Raw genomic sequence first — 17334 nt, forward strand, 5'->3', positions numbered from 1 at the left:
ACCGCGGGGGGGGGGGGGGGTGTTTAGGTATGTTTTCCTACTTAATCTTAAAAACAGAGCCTTTCTGGGTAGATACTGTCATTCTGATTTTATAGAGGAGGCTCTGAGAGGTTAAATTACTTGTACAAGGTCACACAGCTCCACTTAGCATCTGTCTAATTTCCCTGGTACTTGTAATATACCTGAATGTCATCCCAACAATAAAAGAATAATTAATATATGGGAGTAATTTGATTTAGAAGGTTATTTCGGAAATTCAGTGAAGTAATGTATACAAGGAATCTGCAGGAAGCCTGACTCCTAGTAGATGTAGTATGAGTTTCCTTTCTCCTTTTTAATTTGTTCACTAGCCAAGTTTCAACTTCTGACAGGTTGCTTTAGATTGGAGTGAATTGAGAACCCACATCTTCCCACAGCTCTAGAGGTGTGGCTGTGTGAAAGTCTGGAGTTCTCCATGGAGCTTTCTTCTGCTTCCATTTCTGTTCCCCTAATTTCCTCAGATTTGATGAGTAAAAAAAAATTATCATTCTAAAGTGAATTGATAAACACTATGACCATAAACATTTTACTGATTGAGAAGGTTGTGTGTTCACTTGTGGTTTATGTTGTTTGTGAAACACAGGTGTTTAACATTCTGAGAAATTCTAAAGTCATTGGAAATTAGAAATGTTAGATTATGCCTATTTTTGACTTTTTAAATTAAGAAAATTTAATGTATATTTTATTTTTGAGAGACTGAGCATGAGCTGGGGAGGGGCGGAGAGAGAAGGAGACATTTAATCTGAAGCAGGCTCCAGGCTCTGACCTGTCAGCACAGAGTCCGATGCGGAACTTGAACTCACCAACTGTGAGATCATGACCTGAGTTGGATGCTTAACCGACTGAGCCACCAAGGCGCTCCTTGACTAAAAAGTGTTTAAATAGATTTTTTTTTAACCAAAGAGCTTAAGAAGGGTTTTTTTTTTGGGGGGGGGATTTTTTAGTGATTATATTCATGTTATATTTGTCAGTTGGAAAATGTCACCCTTACTATCTAACCATTTGTTTTTATGAACTGGCTTTGGGATAATAGTGATTTTTGTCAGGTGGAACATGCTCAAACATATGAATTGATGCAGTCAGTGGCTACTTGTAAAAGTCTTTTCTCTCATCCAAAAGTGTATGGATCTGATTTCATGGTCATTTTTAATTCTTAGCAGTCATAGTGGGACTCTCGTAACTTGTATAGTGGTAGAAGTTATGTAGTTTATACACAAGTACTATATATGTAATATATGCTCTTGAAAAAATGCATAGAATTTTTAAGAATGCTTCATTTTTTTCCCTTGGTGTATTCATATAGGCTAGAAGAAAATTTGCCTGTAGGTTGTGGATTTTGCCACATACCGTATGATGAACTGAATATGCCATTTCCAGCTCATCTCACATACTGCTATAACTGCAGGAAACAGAAAGTTCCTGATGTTCTCTTTACAACTATTGACCTCCCAACAGATGCAACAGTTATTGGAAAAGGTTGTCTTATTCAAGCAAGGTATATTTGTGTAAACAGTATTTGGGGTCCCTGAAAGAGTATGAAGTCTGGAGTCAAATAGACCTATTTCAAGATGTCTGCCGTACTGTTTCCTACCTGGCAGGCTGGACAGAGCTATCTGGACCTTGTATTTAATTGCATGGAAAATTGGAGGAAGAGTACCCTTTTTATAAAATTCAAATAAGTTTAAACGCAAAAGTAATTTGAAACATTTAAATTCTGTAGAAATATCTGTTATTATGAAGATTGTTTATTAACATATTGCAGGCTACTAATACAACTCTGCTTTAAGGACGTTAAATATGTAATACATTTTAGAAATTGATTTTCTTTCTTTTAAAGAACAATGCTATGTAGTGTTTGTTTTACTACTTAATTTAGCTCTTAACAGTTCCTTTTAAAATGTACTGGAGTAGGAAATGATAAGTTTAACTGTCTAGGTTACTAACAGTTGCCAGGCTACTAAATCCATAGAAATGCTTTTCTTTCCTCCTCTTACTTGACATCTCAACAGTAGTAGTAGTCACACAGTTGACCATCTTCTCCTTGATAATCCTTTGACTTCATAGTGCCTCACCCTCCACCCCTGCTTTTTCCTACTGTGTATAATCCTCAGTGTCCTTGTTGATACTTTCTCCTTTTCTTTCTTTCTTTTTTTTAATGTTTTATTTCTTTCTGAGAGAAAGAGAGAGAGAGAGAGAGAGAGAGACAGCGTGAACAGGGGAGGGTCAGAGAGAGAGGGAGATACAGAATATGAAGCAGGCTCCAGGCTCTGAGCTGGCAGTCAGCACAGAGCCAGACATGGGGCTCGAACCCACGAACCGCGAAATCATGACCTGAGCCGAAGTCGGACGCTTAACCAACTAAGCCACCCAGGACCCAGGTGCCCCACTTTCTCCTTTTCTTAGTCCTTGAAGGGCCAGGGGTGTGGACCCTTTTCTCAAAGTTGTCTTCCACGTTGAACTCATCAACTCCTACAGATGTGCTTTCTATATGTCTTGATTCCCAGATTTATAACTCTAGTCCAGAACTTTCTTCTGAGCTTCAGACCCATATACGTTCACACCCTATTTTGATGTCTTGTAGGCATCTCATCCTTGTTCCAAATTCAACTGCTTTTCCTACTTCTTTCATAATAGCCTTCTTTATTTTAATGAATGATACCTTGCTCTGTCCATTTTTTCATGCCAAATATGGTATTCTTTCACACTGTCCTCTTTCCTAACCTCCCTGCATCAAAGTTACTTTACAAAGTCATGTTGAATTTTATTTTATAATACATATTAAATTTTTATTAATTTTTTAATATTTTATTTATTTTTGAGAGATACAGAGAAATAGAGCATGAGTTGGGGAGGAGCAGAGAGAGAGGGGGACACAGAATCCAAAGCAAGCTCCAGACTCTGAGCTGTCAGCACAGAGCCTGACACGGGACTCGAACCCATGAACCGCGAGATCATTACCTGAGCCAAAGTTGGTCGCTCAGCCGAGTGAGGCATCCTGGTGCCCCGTTTTTATTTTTTAGGTTTATTTATTTATTTTGAGAGAGAGAATCCCAAGCAGGCTCTGCACTGTCAGCACAGAGCCTGACATGGGGTTCAGTCACACATACTGTGAGACCATGACACGAGCCAAAATCAAGAGCCAGAGACTTACTTGACTGAGCAAGCCTGTGTTTCTGATATGTTTACTTTTGCTTTCAGTTTCCTCTTACATCTTAGACCTTCTATTTGGGATTGTTTTTCGTTTTCTTGAGGTATAGACTTTGGATCATTTATTTTGGTGAACTATTTTTGCTTGTCTGAAAATATTGACTTCTCTTTGAAAGCTATTTTGGGCTACCATTTATTTTCTTGTAGCGCATTGAAGACACCCTTCCATTGGCTTCCAGATTTTCATTACTATTGTTGAGAAGTAACCTATTAGATTAACTATTACTGTTTTGAAGGTAGCTGCCTGCTACCCCAGGCTATGTGTGAGATATTCTATGTATCTTTGCTTTTCTGCCATTTCCCTGTGAAATGTCAAGTATAGAATTTTTTTATTCTAATTGCTATATATTGGGCTTCTTGACTGTGTAGATTCTTTCATGTGTTTTAGAAAAATTTTAGATATTTTCCTATATCTCATCTCTTCTCTCTTCTTGATACTATAATTAAAAATGTTAGACTTTCTCACTATCTCTTTTATATATGTTACTCTCTTGTCTGTATTTTCCATTTTTGTTTATGCCATATCTTGGATACTTTCTTATCTTTCAGTTCTTTGATTGTCTCTTAAGCTGTCTCTAATATCCTAGTAAGTTCAATAATTGGGGCTTTAAATTTTTGATGGTCTATTTTTATTTCTAGAAGTTTTATTTTCTTCTTCAAATTTAATATGTTACAGTCTATAATTGATTCTTTATCTGATAATTTTAATATCTGAAATATTTTTGTATTCTCTTATTTCTGTTTATTATTTATTGTGTTTCATTTCCTTAGAGTGTGATAGACTCACAGGAAGTTGCAAAAATGCTACAAATAATACCATGTACTCTTCCCCCAGCTTCCCTCATTGGTGACATCTTAAACAGCCATAGTAGAGTATCAGCTAGGAAATTAACATTGGTGTAATACTGTTAACTATACTACAGACCTTACTCAATTTTTATACTTTTTAAAATTTGCGTTCATTTATGTATTTGTGTGTACATGTATAGTTCTGGGCAGCTTAATCCCACAAATAGATTCGTGCAACCACCACCATAATGAAGACACAAGCTGTGTTCTGTCATCACAAAAGAACTTCTTTATGCCATTTCCTTACGTTTATACACCCCCCACTACCTCTTGCCCTGGTCCTGTGATGCTAATTTTAAGAAGATTTTTTTTAAGTTAATTTATTCTGAAAGGGAGTGAGTGAGAGCACAAGAATGTAAGGGGCAGAGAGAGAAGGAGAGAGAATCCTAAGTAGGCCCCATAGTGTCAGTGTGGAGCCTGACATGGGGCTTGAACCCATGAACTGTGAGATCATAACCTGAGCCGAAACCAGGAGTCAGACACTTAACTGACTAGGCTACCCAGACACCCCAGCTTTTAAGAAGATTTTTAAAAATAAAAAATGTATCCAGTTTTTTGTGTTTGCTTTAGGTAGGAGGGAGTAGTGCCCATTAGCAGTTTTCAGAGTGTAGTCCCTGGACCAACCAATAGCATCATCATGCTTGGGAGAGCTTGAAATGCAGATTCTTGGCCTTACTCCAGACCTATTGAATCAGAAACTCTGGGCACGGGCCTAGTCATTGTTTTCTAATGAGCTCTTGAGCTAAAGTTTGATAACTACTAACCTGAGTAGCCTGGCTTGCCAGTTTTGGGATCTTTCCTTCATCTTTGCTGCTACCATTTTAGTCTAAGCTCTGATTGTTACCTAAATTGCTGCCATCCCCTCATTAATTCTGCTATCCTCAATCCATTCTCTGTGTAGCAGTGTAAGTGATATCCTAAAACATCAATTGGATTATGTTACTACTTAAAACCTACCTGGAGTTTCTCATTGCTGGTGGAATAAAACTCCTTACCATGACCCATCAGCCCCTAGCATGATCATGGTCCCACTTACTTGCACCTCATCTCACCCTTGCTCACTTCCCTTCAGGATAGTAGTCTCTTTTTGCCTCTTCTAATATGCCACCTCCATTCCGTAAGTGCCTTTTTCCAGCGTTCCTGGTTCCATCTTGTCTTTAAGATCCCGGCTCAGGTATCTCACTTGCGAGGCCTTCTCTCTAGTTATTCCGACTTGCTTCGCCTGTTTCATTTTCTTCAGAAACCTAATTTCTTTTCTTTTTTTTAGTTTATTTATTTTCCAGAGATAGAGAGTACATGCAAGTGGGGGAGGGGCAGAGAGAGAGAATCCCAGGCAGACTCTGAGCTGTGAGTGCAGAGCACAATGTGGGGCTCAGTCCCGCGAACCATGAGATCATGACCTGAGCCGAAATCAAGCCAAACCCTTAACCAGCTGAGCCACCGAGGCCCCAAGTTTTGTGTTCTTTTAATGAGTAAATTAACTTTTTTCCTTTGCTATATTCATCCATCGTATGATCACATGGAGTTATGAAACCCAAGATTTTAAATTATATTCCGTAGTGATTTTGATCCATACTTTTTTCATTTCTAGAGATATTGAGATTTTTCTTTTTTATTAAAATAGGGACTTTTAGTAAAAGCATACACAGTGAAAAAAATAACAGAAAAGATTATTGATGTAACTTAATAAGCTCATTTGACACAAGTCAGTGTTTTATTAAGCACATTTATAGGAAGTTTTAAAACTTGGACATTTTTTAAGATGGTACCAAGAATACTGTCCAGTGACCAAATTATTTTCCTTAACAGGTTATGTCGCTTAAAAAAGAAAGCACAGGCAGAAGCAAATGCCACAGCTATCAGTAATCTGTTGCCATTTATGGAATATGAAGTGCATACTCAGCTAATGAATAAACTAAAACTGAAAGGAATGAATGCTTTATTTGGACTGAGAATTCAGATCACAGTGGGTGAAAATATGTTAATGGGCTTAGCGGTAAGTTTAGATGTTTTGGTTTTGTTTTATAATTCCTGTAGTTGTAGTAGATTCTGTTTGTGTGATTCTAAGTCTTTAAAAAAAAAAAACTAGAGAAACTGGCATTAAGACCTTTAAGAGTTGAGGACATTATAAGAAGTGAAAAATCTTGTGATAACTTTTAAAAATATATTTTCACATTTATTATTTAAAATAAAATTATTAGATAAAATTTATTTATATTTATATTATTATATTTTTATATTCTGACCTCAAAAGTAAAGTTTCTCAAAATATCATGTATTTGTTTGTTAGTAATTTGGTCATCACTGTTCTGGACTTTATTATTTTTTGGGCAAAATATGTTATTTTTTTTTGCAAAATAATAGCATTGCTGACAGGGTTTCTTCTCTGCACTGTTAACATTTGGGACTGGAAGATTCTTTGTTTTAGGAGCTATCTTGTTCATTTTAGGGTGTTTAGCAGCCTTTCTGACCTCTGCCCACTAGTTGCTAATGGCCTCCCTCCAGTGTGACAACAAGAAATGTTTCCAGACATTACCAGATGTCCTTTAGGAGGCAAATCATTTCTGAGGGGAAGGACCACTGTGCTAAAACCATCTTTAGTTGTATGGAGAAAATAAAGCAGTACATATGAAACACTGCTTAATGCTTGCTTACTGCTGGACAGAATAAAGTTTAATGCTGAATGTACACCTGCAATCAGCAGTAGAATGTGGAATAAAGAATGTGTTTCTGAAGTGCTAATAAATTGTGAGGTGATGGAAAGCTCTTTATCTCAGCTTTATGTTCACCTTGGCTTCTTACAGAGTGTGTTCTGACTAGAACGTTGTCTGTGGGGAAAGTAAGAGTCGTCTTTGTAAGTAGTCTGAGACCCAGAGAACTGGATGCCTGCAAAATATATATTGATCAGGGGCGCCAGCGTGGCTCAGTTGGTTGAGCTTCCGACTTTGGCTCAGATCATGATCTTGCTGCTGGTGGGTTCGAGCCCTGCGTCGGGCTCTGTGCTGACAGCTCGGAGCCTGGAGCCTGCTTCAAATTCTGTGTCTCCATCTCTCTCTGCCCCTCCCCTGCTGGTACTCTGTCTGTTTCTCTCTCTTAAAACAAATAAACATTAACAAAAAAACAAAATACATATTGATCAGATATAAACTGATGAGCAGTATTTATGGAAATCCTGTCATATTTTAGACGCTTTGCTAGCTAGAATATTTGTGATACTGGCACTTTTCAAATTGGAATTCTCTGCCATCTTTCTGACATGCATAAAAATTTAATTTTAAGAAATTTATAGAACTTTTATTTTTACTCAGTATGCACTTGTAGATAAAATGCTAACTTATTTCCTGTTCATACATTTACAGATATGTAAATTTTTGCATGTAGGGGAGAATTGTGCGATGATGATAAACTAATCTGGTAATCATGATTTTTTGACAAGAGAAATTTATAATGGTTAATGAAAGTAATCTGGTTTATATTAAAATATTTGAGATCTAGAGTAACTTGGGAAGAAAGTATTCATTATAATTCATTCATCTAAAAACTCGCATGCTTAGCAATTATTATAAATGTGTAATTTGAGCTGAACACAACACTGTTATTGGTGGGTGTCTTTTATTGGTGGGTGTCTTCTTATTGGTGGGAACTAAGCTTGATTCAGATTTAAAAACACTGTGCCAGCCAGATCAATCACTTCTGATAGTTGTGCCCCAGGAAACTAGTTTGTGGTGCTGGTGTGGATCTTTGTGTTGTGGTTTAGCCTGTGCATTTAAATCTCAAGGTCTCAAGAGTAGCTTCCTTGGTAGTTGAGATGGATGCCTGTTGGGTGCCTGGCACTGTGCTACCCCAGAAGGAGTGCAGTATTATCTTTATAAGAGGAGAAAACTGATGCTATGATACATTGAGACTTGTCCAAAGTGATAATGGTTGCATGTATTGGAACTGGATTTCAAATCTAGGCCTTTCTTGTTCCAGAGTCTGTTCTCAACCATTCTGAGCTGTTACCTCGGTAGTGAGTGCAGTTAAGAATGTGCTAGAGATTGTGTGCTGGGGCTTCACGTGGCAGGATGAACTTCAGAGACTGGGTCATAGACATGGTCATGGACGCTAGTGAACAAAATAGGAGAGAGAGCTTCTGAGGATCAGTCTCATATACTAGATGTCATCATAGAGTATCATACCCTTTGTAGGTTGGACTTTCACAAAATTGGCAGTTGATTAAAAAGAATAATAACTCACATAGTTCAAAGTGCACAAATATCCAGACTTAAAAGAAATGTCTTATCTGCATTCCACTTCTTCAGTGATAACAATTTGATATTTATACTTACATATTTTTGCTTTGCTTATATAAGCATACTTAACTGTAAATGCACATAGGTGTCTGTGTGTGTGTGTGTGTGTGTGTGTGTGTGTCTATAAGTATTATGTTTTATATTTCCCCTAATAGTTTTCTAGTAGTGAAAAATATACTCAAATCTCTTCTCCACATTTGTTGATAGTGTGATTTGAGTAAGTTTCCTATCCTTTCTGAAGTTCAGTTTCTTCACTTGCTTTATAAAGTTTCCCTTTTATTTTTGCCACTTTAAAGGTAAATTATTTATTCACTTATGAAAAAAATATACTTTTTAACAATTTTTAATCTTTTTTTCTAAGCTGTTTTTTTTTTAATGTTTTTATTTGTTTTTGAGAGAGACAGAGCATGAGCAGGGGAGGTGCAAGGAGAGAGGGAGACACAGAATCTGAAGCAGGTGCCAGGCTGCTGTCAGTACAGAGCCTGATGTGAGGCTTGAACTCACAGACCATGAGATCATGACCTGAGCCGAAGTCGGGCACTCAACTGACTGAGCCACCCAGATGCCACTAAACTGGTTTTTGAATGCAACTTATTGTTTACAGTCATAAAGTAAAAATAAGTGCAGTGAAAAGTAGCTCCTTCTTTCACTGCTGTCCCCACCTGCCCAGGTTTCTCGCCAGAAGCAACCAATTCTTACTGCCAGTTATGTATCTCTGTGCTCTTCCAACATACAACCAAATGTGTGCACTGATGCTAATGATCTTTTTCCTCTAAGGCAAAGACATCTTTCCTAAATATGAAAACTTAAGGACTGTTACTCTTTAGACATTTTTTCTTATTATTTCCCCATTATCTTTACAAGTCGGCCACAGGTGTGTATTTAGCTGCTTTACCCACGCCCGGTGGCATTCAGATTGCTGGGAAGACTCCTAATGATGGCTCCTATGAACAGCATATATCTCATATGCAAAAGAAGATAAATGACACCATTGCTAAGAATAAAGAATTATATGAAATCAATCCTCCGGTAAGTAAAATAAATCTACATTGTGAATGCATAAATTCTTGTTTAGAGGTTAATATATTTTTGGGTTGTCTTATGTTGGACATAAAAATTTTTTTTTTTCACTCTTGAATTTTGCTTTCCTAAGTACTCATTCTTTTCACCTCCATTTACATTCATTCTCAAATATCTCCTTTTAGAGAGATGATTTTGACTGCCTGATTTGAAAATTATACTCTCCCATCAATTTTTGATATTCCCTAATCCCCTTCTGTGTTTTACAGTTTTTTATTTCTTTTATATGTGTGTGTGTATGTGTAAACATAAAGAAATAGGTTTTTGACTTTAGTAATTGCTTGTTACTCCTAGTAAAATGAAGCCCCCTTGGGGCTGTATTCCTGAGGCCCAGAACAGTTTGTCCTACTGGCCTCTTGATAAATATTACTGAATGGTTAAATAAATGGTTTAGATGTTCATTTTTAGTGAAAAGAACGATTGCTTATCTATGATAAAAATGTGAAAGAATACACCATTTTTTCACTTTCAGCTTCTTTTTTAGAATTCATACCAGTCACTTCAATAGCCCATCTTTTACACCAGGTATGATGAGTAGGTATCACAGGGCTGCCTTCTCTGAGGATGCCTTACAGTCAGAGTCTGAATTGAAAGAAAGAAGTGTTTGAGTTAGAAGGAATCTGTTTTTCTGAGTCTCTGATAATGAAGTACTTCTGTAAAAGGAAAGTGTTTAGATAACATTATTATTGTGTTTTTTTTTTTATTGTTTGATTTTACACACACTGCCAAATTTTGGTTGGTTGTCTGGGACAGTGATCTGTATTCTAGCTGCTGACTTAGAGCTTTCTAGCAAAGTTGTTAAGCTGGGAGGAATTTAAACAACTTTTTAAAAAACATTTATTGTTGAGAGATAGAGGGAGACAGAACATGAGCAGGGGAGGGGCAGAGAAAAGGGGAGACACAGAATCTAAAGCAGCTCCAGGCTTTGAACTGTCAGCACAGATCCCGATGTGGGGCACGAACTCACGAACTGCGAGATCATGACCTGAGCCAAAGTTGGACGCTTAACCAACTGAGCCACCCAGGCGCCCCAAGCTGGGAGGAATTTTAAAGATGTGACCTACAGCTAGCTACACTGTTAAATGTGGTAGTCACAGGTCACATGTGGCTGTTGAGTACTTAGTATGTGTCTAGTCTGAATTGAGATGTACTGTAAGTATATAATACACACTGGATTTTGAAGACCTAGTATGAAAAAGAATATAAATTATCTCATGAGTGTTTTATAAATTGGTAGCATGTTGAAAATGTAACCTTTTGGATATAGTAAATTAAATACAATACTTTATCAACATTTATTTTATTTCCTTTTTATTTTATTATCTGTGACTTGCTTTATATTTATATTGAACAGTGCTGATGTAGAGAGGTTCTTTAAATTCACTAAAATTAGTGTGTTAATATATTAATACTTAAATAGCCTCTGTAAAAGCTTTCTGCACAACACTTTACTGCTTATTTACAGTACATTATTTTTTTTATAATTATGCTTTGATATTTGAACACTTTCTAAGAGTATTTATGCCTGTTGGGGAGAATGATTTGCACAGCTTTATGTTAGGACTCCGTGATATAAGCTGAACCCTTTTGCTTAACAATATTTATCAACTCTGTACCTCCATGCTGACCTCTCACAGGAAGAATAGACCCCCCTTCTTTGTATTCCTCTTGTACCTGCATGTGCTGCTTTCACAGAGCCCATTACATCTTATTGCACTTAGTTTTTACATGTCTGTCTTTCTTTAATAGTGTGAGCCTTTTAAAGTCAGAGACATATTTAGAAAATGTGAATTAACTCACTGCATCTATTCAATAAATATTTATTGAACTTCTGTTTTAGAAGTACAGTTTAGAGGAAGGAATAAATCTGTTATGAATCTTAACGTTTCAGCATATACAGATTTTTTGTGTTGAATAGAACCATATTTCAAAAAAGACTAATTAATTTATGAATTTTCTAATATGTCTCTCCTTATTTCAGGTAGTGAATGAATGAATACGTTACAGTCTTCCAACATAACCTCCCAGAATTTGACAAAGTCAGTGTAGTAGGCCACTCCTCACTCATATTGCAATTTTGTCTTTTCAATTTTGAAGACGATGTATGCCCACACTGAAAATGTGAATCATTGTGTTTTTTCTCTTAGGAAGGGAGCTCCTGCTGCAGTGAATGCCCATGTTTGAGTTTTTTCCTCAATATTGAAAAATCTTTCTAATGCAGGGGTGTAGTACCACTTAAATGGAGAAAATTGAGTCAACCAAAGATGTCAAAATACCTTAGGTACCCGTAGTGGAACCTCATTGCGAACTTCAGATACATTAAATCCCAGATAGTTGCTTTATTGGGTCCATGACATAATGAGCAGAGGCATAACCAAGTTATAAAAATTATTTTAATGTTTATTTATTTTTGAGACAGAGAAAGAGAGACAGAGTATGAGCAGGGGAGGGGCAGAGAGAGGGAGACAGAAGCTGAAGCAGGCTCCAGGCTCTGAGCTGTCAGCACAGAGCCCGACGTGGGGCTCGAACTCATGAATGGTGAGATCATGACCTGAGCTGAAGTTGGACACTTAACCGCCTGAGCCACCCAGGCGCCCCAAACTAAATTTTAAACTACTAAAAAAATTATAAAAGAAGGGTGTTATCTAGTGAGAAGAACATTGTACTCAGAGTCAAAAGAACTGATCTAGCTCTGTTCATCGCTTAAACTAGTTTTCAAACCTGGGCAAACTACTATTACTTCTGAACTGCAGCTGTTATTGTGTGGTCATCATAATAGACACCCTGTCAAATTTATACAGGGCAACTTTATTTGGGGTATAAATAAGAGAAATGAATGTGAAATTACTTTATAGGTAGCTTATTTAGTAGCCTATTAGCACAGCAAATCTGCACACATATACACATTTATTGTAGTTCTCATTTTATTACATGGCACTTCGAAAAATTACCACTGGATAAGAAAAGGTATAAAAGGTTAGAATCCATTTGGGGAACTACATTTTTGATGATTTCTGGGCTGTTTAGGTTTTTAAATGTTGAGTAAAAAATACCACGATGGGCATGGAGGAGGGCACTTGGGGGGATGAGCACCGGGTGTTATATGGAAACCAACTTGACAATAAACTATCTGTAAAAAAATAAATAAACAAATAAAATAAAATAAAAAAGAAAATACCACGTGAACTGGGAGGGCTGCTGATTTCCCTGCTCGTTGTGGTGTCCTCTCTGTACACTAGATGTCAGTGTTGCTTTGCTATGTCTGTGACTGTATGTTTATGGGTTAAGTGTATCAAGGCTACTGTTGTGGATCAAAAGAAATATCCCTGTGCTCTCTCCAAGGTTAATTAGTCATAAAAGTTATAATTAAATACAGATTATGAATGGATTTTACAGATTTTTTTCTTCACAGATGTTTATTAATATAAAAATTTAAAACCAAACTGAAGTATACACATATCAAATCATTATGCTGTATACCTGAAATCAATATAATGTTATATGTCCATTATACTTAAGTAAAAAGAAAAGACTGCAGTTTATAAAATGACCCCAAAGCTGAAAAAGACAGTCTTATGTGATGTAAAGCAATTATATTTCTTTCAGGAAATATCCGAGGAGATTATAGGATCACCTATCCCAGAACCTAGACAACGCTCAAGACTTTTAAGGTCTCAGTCAGAAAGCTCTGATGAAGTTACAGAATTGGATCTTTCACATGGGAAAAAAGATGCTTTTGTTTTGGAGGTATTACTGCGTTAGACTAATTAAGGGTTTTGGAAGATAAGATGTATATTTTTACAATCAGATCCTAAATTGATGTGATGTGATTTTGTATTATTACAACTGCTATAAATCTATTTAAAAATGTTATTATAGAAATGACCACAGACTGGAAAATATCAGAACTTGCTAATATATTTTTTGTTCAATACCAGATACAATAATGCAGGTAGTTCTGGAAGAATTAATGGATAGGTTAAAATTTAATGATGCTAAGATTTAAAAAAGTAATGCTAGATATTGGAGCTGTTTTTGTAAACTTGAATGAATTTAAATAAGAAGTTAAAATACTATTCTTTCACTTACTATAATTATTATCTACTTTCTTCAAGTGTTATAACATGTTACTATAATTGCATCCCTTTTTACATGTAATATGATAAGTACTGTGAATTCTGAGTGTAGTGTTTTCTTAATGAATTCAGAAGGTATAATTGAACTTTGATTATGAGAATACACTCAGAACTTTTCTAGAGAATAAAAGTGACACGGAAAATATATGGGGCTCCCTCTCTCACAAATCTATTCTCTCTGTTCTCCCCTATAAATGGTTAACATTGAAGGATGATCTTCCTTTGATATTGAAGGAAAGGAAAATAAATGAAGATACTCAGAAATGTTCTAGTAAGGTGCCAGTTGAGAGAAAAAATCAGATGCCTTTATTTTAGTAAAGCAGGATGTTGATGGTAGATTGTGTTGGGATGAGGTTGGAGGTTTGAACAGTCTAGAACACTGCCCATGAATGTGCTCAGGATGTCAGCCATGGAGGATGCATGAGACTTAGCTGAGGTGAGGTTGTTAATTTGTAGAAAACTCAAACTGTATGGATGTGTGCCTGTTTATTATATTTTTCTGCAGTCTGAGAATGAAAAAAACAACAACATGGAGGTTGGTAAAAGAATATGTCAGGCTAAGGAGTAAAAGGTTCCAGGTCCAGGGTACTGTTTGGAGTAGTGTTACCAGGTGTACTGTGACTACCTGTAGTATCAGCACCATCTGGGATCTTAGAAGAAATATAAATTCTGGGGCCCCTATTTCAGACCTGGCCCTTTCAAGATAGGGCCCAAGAATCTTTCAACAGATGATTCTTAGTCTTACCTGAAGTTTGATCTGGAGTATTATTGATCTTTCTGGCCCTGGATCCTGGCTAAGTAGAGAAGAAAAGGGCTTCAGATCTAGGTAGAAGACTGAGAACAAGGTGCAGATTCATGAAGTAAGAGAAGGAACAGACAGGAAAGACATTGTAGTTGGATCTGGTGTGGAATGTTTTGGGGAATAGCGGGTTGAGGTATGGTATGACCGTGGGTAGCGAAAGTAAAGTTAAAAATGGTTCTTGAAATCCCAAGGGTAATGTGAGAGGATGACTAAAGTATGTGAGAGTCAGACCCCCAATGTACAGATGAACGTTAGTCTTTGTCTAGTTGGATATTTTCACTATTAATTATTTACAATGAAATATTGTGATATAAGAAAAACAGGTTTTGGAGTTATTATTTAATAGACGTGCCTTTAAATTTATCCTGATGAAATTCAATTTTAAACCAGTTTTGTATTTAAGGTGAAAGGTCTTGTTTTTTTGAAATTGTTCTTTATTAACTAATACAAATAGAGATAATAATTGCTTGTGGTATCTTTGTAAGCTTTCTGAAACATGTCTCATAAAGGCTTGCTAAAAGTCTCTTTTTTTCCAACTGAATATACTTCATAATGTGAAATATTTACTTAGAAGTATTTGTAATAATTACTGTGGAGAAATTTACAGATATTAAAACTTTCTTTTTCAAGTTTTGTATTTTAACTTAGGGAAAAATAGCTCCTTTTTCTTGACTCTTATGTTTTCTATTTAGTAAGTAAGAAGAACAATGATATTTTTAAGTTTGAAATTACTATGCATTTATACTTACATAATGGCTCTAATCTTTTTATTTTCAGATTGATGACACAGATGCAATGGAAGATGTACATTCTCTACTCACTGATGTTCCTCCCCCTTCAGGTGAGTGGGAAAAACTTACTTTTTTTTTAATGTTTTTATTTATTTCTAGGAGAGAGAGAGAGACAGCGTGAGCAGGGGAGGGTCAGAGAGAGAGGGAGTGACAGACTCTGAAACAGGCTCCAGGCTCTGGGCTGGCAGTCAGCACAGAGCCCGATGCGGGGCTCGAACCCACAAACCGCGAGATCATGACCTAAGCGAAAGTCGGACGCTTAACCGACTAAGCCACCCAGGCGCCCCGGGAAAAACTTACTTTTGAGATGAGACTAGTTTTACATGTCAGTATTTTAATTCATAATTATTATAGTGCTAACTTTATTTTAAAGGCTTTATCAGTATCACATCTTGTCATGTGCGCTGCTCCTCTAAGACTAAAAACATAGTTTAAAAATACTTATGTTAGAACTTAGGTGAACTAGGGGGGCACCTGGCTGGCTCAGTCAGTAGAGCATGTGACTCTTTTGTATTTAAAAAAAATTTGTTTTTCATTTTAGAGAAAGAGAGGGGCAGAGGGAGTAAGAGGGAGAGATTCCTAAGCAGGTTCCATGCTCAGTGTGGAGTCTTGGAGCCTGACGCGAGGCTTGATCTCATGACTCTTGGATCATGACCTGATCTGAAATCAAGAATCTGACACTTAACTGACTGAGCCACCAAGCATGCGGAGCATGCGACTCTTGTTATTGGTTTTAAGTTTGAGTCCCTCATTGGGTTATAGAAATTATTTAAAAATAATCCTTTTATGTTCATACATTAAAAAAAAAGAAACCAAACTGATAATTTATTGAGATAGTCTAAAATCTATTGAAGGTATAACATTTTAGAAAAAACAATAAATGGATCTTACAGTTAGAATTCCATGTAATAATTGAAAAGTGTTACTCTTTAACATAAAATTGGTGGTTATCATATAGTTTAACTATGATTTATTTCAACAGGCTTTTATAGTTGTAATACAGAAATTATGCCTGGTATAAATAATTGGACATCAGAAATACAGGTAAACCTTTTATAATTTTAAGTAAATACAATGTATGTGATTTTAGTGAGTTTCATATGTTTTCTCCTTGACCTCCTTATTGCAATGAAAGTGTTAGCCTTCTTCATACCACATTATTTATTATTCATTATTTGGCACTTTTATCAACTGTTAACAGCATTTAGTTAAAAATAATAAAATGACATGCTATTATATCTCCCCATATTTAGATGTTCACATCAGTAAGAGTAATCCGATTAAGCAGCCTTAACCTGACTAATCAAGCCCTTAATAAGAACTTTAATGATCTCTGTGAAAATTTGCTCAAGGTATGAATCTTTTGACTAACTGTATTTTAGTTAAAACTCCTAAGAATTATGAAATTAAAAAAGAAAAGTATATGTATTGTCTGGAATATCTTACACAGTTGTGGGCCGAATTATTTTCATTTACATACTATATTAATTTTAACTCTGTCATCTGATGAAATGCTAAAGTGTCCTCTCCATCTGAATATGCCACACTATTGATGACATATATTTTAAGTTATTTTATAATTTTAAGCTTCATATAAATCTATTGTATATGTATAAATTTTAAAAAGCCTTTTTTCTTATATTATTTTTATGACTTATTTTAAATCTTACTGTCTACTTAAATATTTAAAATAATCTTAATGTAAGATTACACAAAATAGAAGTAGACTACCTTTGTTTTAATCTTTTAAGCGTTCCTTTTGCCATGGTAAGAGTGCATGGTAAAAAATCAGTTTTTAAAAATGGTTTGATTAAAAAGTAGTGATTACTAATATTTTCTGTTGTATAGAGCCTGTATTTTAAACTACGGTCTATGATCCCCTGCTGCCTTTGCCATGTAAATTTTACAGTATCCCTGCCTGAAGATGAATTAATACAGGTAATTAATAGTCAAATTATTATTATTGTTATTATTATTTTTAATGTTTAATTTATTTTAAGAGAGAGCGCACAGGCAAAGGAGGGGCAGAGAGAAAGGGAGACAGAGAGAATCCCAAGTAGACTGCGCAGTTAGCACAGAGCCTGATGCAGAGCTCAAAGTCCACAAAACCATGAGATTGTGACCTGAGCTGAAACCAA

The 17334-nt window shown here is 35.9% G+C and overlaps 1 protein-coding gene across 7 annotated transcripts in view; it reads left to right on the plus strand.

Annotated features, from left to right (window-relative positions):
• C2CD5 (C2 calcium dependent domain containing 5) overlaps positions 1-17334 on the plus strand; it is a 100615-nt gene that overhangs the window by 64853 nt on the left and 18428 nt on the right. For all 7 annotated transcript variants that reach the window (XM_077774455.1, XM_077774449.1, XM_077774450.1 and 4 more), the window contains 8 exons: positions 1343-1534; positions 5905-6091; positions 9252-9416; positions 13074-13214; positions 15183-15246; positions 16179-16240; positions 16450-16548; positions 17045-17134. In XM_077774455.1, coding sequence (XP_077630581.1) covers positions 1343-1534; positions 5905-6091; positions 9252-9416; positions 13074-13214; positions 15183-15246; positions 16179-16240; positions 16450-16548; positions 17045-17134 — 1000 coding nt within the window. The remainder of the gene's footprint in view (positions 1-1342; positions 1535-5904; positions 6092-9251; positions 9417-13073; positions 13215-15182; positions 15247-16178; positions 16241-16449; positions 16549-17044; positions 17135-17334) is intronic.

This window comes from Crocuta crocuta, unplaced genomic scaffold (assembly GCF_008692635.1).
Source record: "Crocuta crocuta isolate KB4526 unplaced genomic scaffold, BGI_CrCroc_1.0 scaffold176, whole genome shotgun sequence".
Lineage (NCBI taxonomy): Eukaryota > Metazoa > Chordata > Mammalia > Carnivora > Hyaenidae > Crocuta > Crocuta crocuta.